The sequence below is a fragment of the Monopterus albus genome, unplaced genomic scaffold (assembly GCF_001952655.1).
Source record: "Monopterus albus unplaced genomic scaffold, M_albus_1.0 scaffold7.1, whole genome shotgun sequence".
In the NCBI taxonomy this organism is placed as follows: Eukaryota; Metazoa; Chordata; class Actinopteri; order Synbranchiformes; family Synbranchidae; genus Monopterus; species Monopterus albus.
The window spans coordinates 3969048-3977061 of NW_018127887.1; the positions used below are offsets into that span (position 1 = coordinate 3969048).

The 8014-nt window shown below is 39.8% G+C and overlaps 1 protein-coding gene across 1 annotated transcript in view; it reads left to right on the top strand.

The window, feature by feature from the left end:
• The window catches only part of mon2 (MON2 homolog, regulator of endosome-to-Golgi trafficking), a 30209-nt gene extending 23671 nt beyond the window's left edge, over positions 1-6538 (top strand). The window contains 10 exon segments of the mRNA XM_020622444.1: positions 7-573; positions 1014-1157; positions 2367-2384; positions 2915-3043; positions 3908-4098; positions 4226-4286; positions 4370-4493; positions 4794-5001; positions 5373-5455; positions 5832-6538. Of these exon segments, the coding sequence (XP_020478100.1) occupies positions 7-573; positions 1014-1157; positions 2367-2384; positions 2915-3043; positions 3908-4098; positions 4226-4286; positions 4370-4493; positions 4794-5001; positions 5373-5455; positions 5832-5995 (1689 nt within the window). The 3' untranslated portion in view covers positions 5996-6538.
• Positions 6539-8014: the final 1476 nt, after the last annotated feature.

Sequence of the window (8014 nt, forward strand, 5' to 3'; positions counted from 1 at the left end):
GTTTCCTTGGCAGCCCTCAAGAGCTTTCAAGAGATCCTACAGATTGTTACACCTGTTAAAGAGTCAGACAAAACAAGTGATACACTCGCTGCTATGGGCATGCCCCCCGTGCTCATCGACCCCCTTACATTGTCTGGTCCTGGCAGACCCTTGGTGCGGTCAGATTCACTAGTTGAGCGGCTGACGTGTTACAATGGTGCTGAGCTGCAGGCCCCTCCCCCAGGGGAGGAGTCAGCCTTGGAGGACTCTGCATTGTGGTGGTCAGCATGGAACACATGGTATCGGACGGGAACGGACAGCACAAGACCACCCAGTGGTCCGACGGAGAAACTCTCCTTTATCCCTAGCCAGCCCTTCCTCACAGCTTTGGTCCAGATATTCCCAGCACTCTACCAGCACATCAAGGCCAGCTTTAGCATGGACGATCTGAAGAAGCTAGGGCTCATCCTCCATGGGGCTGTGTCTGTGCCTATCAGCAGTGATGCCTCCCCCTTCATCCTCCCCTCATTCACTGAGGCAGTGCTGACTAGCCTTCAGGAAGCAGTACTCACAGCTCTGGATGTTTTGCAGAAGGTGAGCAGAAGAAGTGTATTGTCAGAAAGCAAAAATACCTCAACTTAAGAGGTTTTTAATATATGTTATGCATCATCTACCCTACAAATAGCAATGGATGTCATAGAGCCCAGGGGTCTAAGACACACCACAGTTTCGCAGAGCCCAAGGTGATGTCTTCAGATAGCTTGTTTTGGTTAACAAGAAAGTTCAAATAAATTAAAACTAAGAAAAGCAGCAAATACACAAATGTGAAATGGCACAAGCAGGGAACCAGGCAAATGTTTTGCTTCATAAAATAATAAAATTAGGGGTGATTCTTTTCCTTTTTGACTCAAAAGATATTTTTCCGATTTTGTCAACTCAGCCCAGGAAACAATGTGTCAGTGTTAAATTATGAAATATATAGTCCTATGCTGGATGTCAGTAGTGTTTGTTCCTTCCTTCCCTCCCTGCTGCAGGCCATCTGTGTGGGCCCCGAGAACCTGCAGGTCATGTACCCAGCCATCTTTGAACAGCTGCTACTCTTCGTGGAGTTCTCTTGCAAGCCTCCTCAGTATGGCAGGGTGGAAACCAAACACGTGGCCAATGCCAAATACAACCAGGTAGGGGGACAGGGAATTGAACTTCCTTTAGCTGCTTTTTACTTTAGTTTTATAAATATTTTGGGTGGTGAACACTGTTATTAATCATCCTTCTCTCTTCAGCTTTTCTCAACAAGATCATCCCTCCTCTTTGATTAGTGATCTTTTTACTACTTTTCAGCTTTTTCTACTTTTTGTGCTTCAAGATTATGCTTTTGTTAAACCACATACAATTTTCATTTCTTCTCAAGGACAGAGCAGTCTTCTCACAACATTGTTGTGATAGCCGCAGCTTTCTCCTTGTTGTTCTGGAAATGTACAAGTAGCTTGTCATGTTCTAAAATCAAGCAGATGCTATGCTGAGGAATGTTAAAGTGATCCGCTTGTTAAGTGTGGCATAATGTTCAACTTTCAGGTCCAAGGTCCCTCAGGCCCAAATGGCCGAGCCAGTCATCCTCCACATAACAACAGCTTTTTTTTCTGACTGCATCATTTGGATTCAAATAGAGTAGTCAGTGTTGCTGCTCTGTCTGGTGGCATAATAACCAAACTTTATTACACGTAGTAGTAAATTTATTCTAATATATAGCCTATATCAAGTTATCCAGTATGTCTAACTTGTTTTTAATACTTTTACTGTTACTTTCATCAGAATACTATGACTTTTCTAATCAACTGTAATAATTTCTTTTTCTCCTTCTCATTATAAGGACAATGGTGAAATGACAGCTGACCTGTGATTTTTGATTCAGATCTGTTGAAACAATGGGGAAAACAGCACTGTGGTATATGTAGAGGAGGAGAATGAAATGAAGTTTGGACCTGGAAACAGAATGTTACATCACCGCTTAACAAGCGGATATGCGCACAGTCTCAAATCTTCATTGTCAGTCTGTTACTTCCTACCTGTGGGGCCCAGACTCAGGCCCTATGCTGGACATTTTTGTTGATCTCTTTAAATTGTGTAGGTCAGGGTCAAACAAAATTTGCAACCAACCAAACAGTTGTTATGGGTGGTCTCTACTGCCTTTTTTGGCTTTTATCTAGCATTGTCAGATCTCCTCAAATGTCCTTGGTGCTAAGAGTGTTTTAGCCCTAAATCAGTCCTGAGCATTAAATCGTATGTAGCTAACATGACACTTTAAATTCGATACAAATTTAAGACACAAGTTTAATTGCAGTCTTCTCTTATTTTGTTTTCTGGGACTACTCACTGGATAACCATTTTAGATCCAGCTGTTTGCACCGGTGAGTTCATCACCTCCTTCAGCCCTCTATATAGCTGTACTAAGCTGTGCTGAATGGAGACAACCTACCCTCTGCGGTAGATGAGCTATCATACCGCATGGTAGGCTCTCATATCTCATATGCATCTCTCACTCACTCCGTGCTCCCCTTCTCTGCCTGCCACTAACTGGTGGTTATGCCTCTGTGTGCACAGCCCCTGTGCAGTTACATTTTCAGTTGATTTTGTGTTTTTGGTGATGCTTATATGCACATGTGTGGTTTTGTTTATATTTATTAAAGACACACTTGGTAGCATTGAACCATTTATTTGGCTTTAACATTTCAGCTGTGCTCATATAAGCCTAAGAAATCTTTAAGACTAATAACCTATGTGATAAGTTTGTGTGTTTTCTATATACTAATACAAAGTGTGCCTTTAAAACTGCTTTCTGTGTGGCTCTGCCAAAAGGTAGGGATAATGGGCTTCAGATTAGTTTGAATAATGGTCCACTCTTGTATTTTTCTCTTGTTAAATCTTCTTGCCACAACAGGCTGAATGGGTTGCCTTAAACTATGTACCCTTTGCTGAGCGCTCCTTGGAGGTGGTGGTGGACCTGTACCATAAAACGGCGTGCCACAAAGCTGTCATCAATGAGAAAGTTCTGCAGAACATCATCAAGGTATGTTGACCAGGATAAGGTATTCACACTGGCCATGGCCATGAAATTCCTAGTAAAGTTTTGGAATTGATTTGAAGGTTTGTAATGTAAATATAAATTAGTATGGAATCAGACAAATTAGATTAGTTTTATTTAAGCATATAACAAATAATAAAAGTAATTTTTAAAAACAAACAACACAAGAATAGCCATTAAAATGAATAGTAACCTGTTTCTCCAATTCTCAAAAACAAAGTAAATTATCTATGCTTTGACTGTGTTGTGATGCACGGCTGCCTAGGTGCATGCACAATGATCGTGCACTGTGCTTGTTATATCTTGGAACATGCAAAACTTAAAATATAAAAAGATGACACTGTTCAACAGGTGTTCTGCACATCAATACATATGTATTTATAATAAGTACCATTCTGATTAGTGATTGTGTACCCTCACCTCGTGCATGAGCAGAACTGTTGTCTCAGTGGAAAATCTTACTGACATCCGACCTGGCCAGTCTTGCCAGTATGCTAGCAATCTGCCAAACATTCAAACTCACATTCACAGATCAAAAACTCATCCACACCACTTTTTTTGTCTCCAAAACAAGAAAGCAACACTTTTAAAATCTCAACCTTGGGAAACCAAGGGGAAGGATTTGGTCAAAATGATGGGCCATTACCTTTTCTGGTATAGGAGACTGAACACTGAGTCTTCAAATACCACTTTGATGTTAATCTTATGAATTTAAGTCTCTCCAGGATAAAACAGAAACAGGGTGGAAAGTTTGAGGTACTCAACTTAGTTGTACAGGTTTTACCTTGAAGTCAGTGTTTCAGTCTCATGGTTGTTATTGCTTTCTCTCTTTTCCCCTTCACCTGAAAGACTTTAAGGATGCCCTTGGGTTTGAAGTATGCCTGTCCATCAGAGAGCACCTGGAAGCTCGCTGTTTCGTCTCTGCTCAAGGTGTTATCTGTTGGACTGCCTGTGGCACGCCAGCACGCCTCATCTGGGAAGTTTGACACTATGTGGCCAGAGCTGGCAAATGCCTTTGAAGACTTTCTGTTTACCAAAAGGTGCACATTTAGAACGCCTTGATATTAGGTCTGCATGTCCATATATATATATGTGTGCACGCGCGCACACACACGTAAACATTTTGCTAACGTTTTAAGTAGCAACCTCGTTGTTTTCCTTTTCTAGCACACCTCCAGACAACCTATCCATTCAGGAATTTCAGAAGAATGAAGCCATTGATGTAGAGGTAAATGCTTGTTCCCAGCATCTAGTGCGTCTCCAAGATTTTGCACGTTTGCCCACATCATTGTTTTGTCCTCTTTATTTTAGGTGGTCCAGCTGATTAGCACAGAGATTTTACCATTTGCTAGTTTCATCCCCAAAGACTTTGTTGGCCAGATCATGGCTATGCTCAATAAGGGTTCCATTCACTCACAGTCTCCCTCATTCACAGGTAAGATGCAACTTTAGCAGCAAAAATGATTTCAGCAGTGCTTTTTGCTTGTATTTGTGACATGAAGAGAACAGCGGAATGGGCAAGTGCTGGTTAAAAAATGCTGAAGGAATCTGACTGTAACAATTAAGTCCTTGTTTCATTTCCAAAACCCTCCATGTGGCTCATGATCAGCAGTGGCTCCTGTCAGACTCTTCCTGTGTTGAGCACCGTAGCACAGCCCTCTGTGGCCACTCATAAATCACTCTGCAGAGCGGCGTCAGCCAAATGTCTATAATGTAAATGGTCTTCTTTCGACAGAGGCAGAGATCGATGTGAGGATGAGGGAGGAGTTTTCTAAGGTGTGCTTTGAGACACTGCTGCAGTTTTCCTTCAGCAACAAGGTGTCGACCCCGCAGGAGGGCTACATCTCTCGTATGGCACTCTCTGTGCTCCTCAAGAGGTCCCAAGATGTTCTCCGGTGCTACGTAGAGGATGAGAGGTTGAGCGGACGCTGCCCCCTGCCCAGGTAGACCCTGCTGTCCACACAATACAACATGTTGCACATACAAAACCCCTGTTTTAGTACATGTTTCATCAGGAATTCAGCTCCATACTCTGTGTTAGCACCATGACATTTAGCAGTGAAAACCAGGACCAGTAACATTATACACTGTATGTGATATACAGAGTTTACATAAGTTTACAAACTTTTAAAGTTTCTTTCTGTTGCCTTGTTTGCCTTGTAATATATTCTGTCAGTTCACTTATAAGAGTGCATCAGAAAACATCTCAAATTAACCTTGCCTTGTATTTTTACATTACCTAATTGAAATGTCTGCAGGTTTTATGGATTGTACATCTTTGTCTCTAATGAAGGTCTGGTCGTCTTCATTTTAGGCAACAAGTGACAGAGATTATCTTTGTCTTGAAAGCTATCAGCACTTTGATGGACTCGCTTAAAAAGACACAGCCAGAAAACGGTGAGTATCATACTGCGTCAAGGATTAAATTGATCTTGGAAAGGAGAGGAAAAATAGAGGTGGGGGGGAATAACAAAAGAATACAGTAATAACCAGATCTGTCATCTATTCATATCAGATAAATGTGTCAGAGTACAGATTGCTTTTATCTTCATTGTGGGTAGAACTGTTTACAAGAAATGCTTATTGTCTGCATTACATTGCCCTTTATTCAGAGGAAAAACTAATTTCCATATGCCTGTGGGATGTTTATCAAGGAATGATTTTGCTGATTGCTTTCTGCCACAATTCATATTCTCTTCCTTCCTCTTCCTTTCATCCCCGTTCCTCTGTATTTTTGTTCATGTTCTGCAATTGTTTTGTTCATTGCCTGCAGTGGATGGCAACACATGGGCTCAGGTGATTGCCCTGTACCCCACACTGGTAGAGTGCATTACATGCTCCTCGTCTGAGGTGAGCTCAGCCCTGAAGGAGGCATTGGGGCCCTTTAAAGACTTTATGCAGCCACCGGTCTCCAGAGTCCAGAACGGAGAGTCCTGACCAGGCTCACTTTCAGCTCTTTGTTTTTAATAATGAAGAAATCTTGAATGTGTCTTCTCAATCCATGTGCTCCACATGAGCCCCATCCAAGGTGACATGAAGCACCCACGATGAGCGGAGTTTCCGAGGTCTGCTCGGACCACATCAGTGACCTGGACTTTCATACGCATCATCGTATGCTTATCACGTGAGCTGATAGCTCCCCTTCCCCCCTCCACCCTCATACAGACTGACTGCACTCTTGTGTTGACTACAGAGATTTAAAAAATATTGCAGTGTTGCCGCTGAGTTAAGTTTGTTTTATTCTCCTGATAAGGCCAAGTCAGTGTACAGTGTTTGGTGATAGTGTTGATGGATTAAAAAAAAGAAAGCAGAAAGCGGGGCAACATGAAAATGAACACTTCAGACACTTTTGCAACATTTTCAACAGTGAGCATTTTATGCAAGAAAGCGAATCTTACTGTAACATTCCATGTCATCTTTAGCCAGCCATCAGAGAAGGGATGTATTTGTCTGCATAAAATAAATGGGACAGTTCTACAATCAGCTGTGCGGTGAGTGTGCTCAATCCCAGCGCATGTTTACATCCTTACTGCTCCATGAATAGTAATTTTTTTAAAAACCTTTATTAATATCAATTTTTTTAAATGACTTCAGTGTCATTGTTGACAGCGTTATCGTACTGGCTTTATATTGATTTACATTTATTTTGGCCAATCAGGAGGTTACTGCAGCACTGGCCTTTATTTAAAAAGGTTCACTGTAATGTCTTTACATTAAAACTAGCTTAATTATTCCAGTATCATATGGGCTGCAGCTAATTAAAATTCCACCAGCACATAAATCTGTGACAAATAAATAAATCTCCTTTTCAAGGAGGCCATGTGTCAAATTTGTTGTAATTCATTAGTAAATAATTGTGTGATAAAAGGTCTGACCTTCTACAGTTTCAAACCTAAAAAATACATAAACTCCTGTGAGGATTAGTTGATTATCTTTATCTTTATATCTTTATTGTCATTGTACATTGTACAACAAAATTAAAATGCAATCCTTCGATAATAAAATAATCATAAATAATAAAAACCCAGCAAAATTACACACTCGCATCCATACACATCCGACTATTGCACGGCTCCCTTAAAAACACACAAAATAAATAAACCCATCTATCATTCAGATTTTGAGATTGAGAACATAAGGGTACATACATCCATTTGAATAAAAGCATGTATGCACACACACAATCATACAAAGAAAAAATAAAATAAAATAAAAAACAATGTTATTGACCAAAGGTGTAGGCTGAAGCTAAAGCTTATTATGCCTACCCTTACTCCACACAAGCAGCACTAATGGACATAAATTTAAAATAAAGAAATACTGAATATTCTGAATATATATTTAGAAGAACATGTATTGTGATTATTATCATTATTATTCTTATTCTTATTGAGTATATCTTTTTATTACCATTCTTTTATAAAGTCTTTTAAACTGTGGTAATGAAGTAGCCATTTTTATTTCATCAGGAAAACTATTCCACAACTGAACACCTTTATTAGATGGGCAGTTACTACTTAATTTAGTTCTACAATATGGTTTGTTAAACATATATATCCCTCTAAGGTCATAATTACTTTCCCTTACGCTGAACATAGCTTGCAAAGACTGAGGGAGGGTTTGTTGTTTTGCCTTATAAATAAGTTTAGCAGTACACAAGTCTACCAAGTCATAAAATTTTAATGTTTTCAACTGAATAAACAAAGGATTTGTTGGGGTATTATATGAAGAATGTGTAATTAATCTGATATGACCTTTTTTTGTAATAAAAAGACTGGAGTAGTTCTAGATTTATATGTATTTCCCCAAATTTCTACTCCATATGTTAAATATGGAGTGATGAGACAACTGTACAATATATATATAATGCATTTTTGTTCAAAACATATTGTACCTTATACAGTATTGCAGTTGTTTTTATTTTCTTTTGAACATTTTGTATATGGTATGTCCATG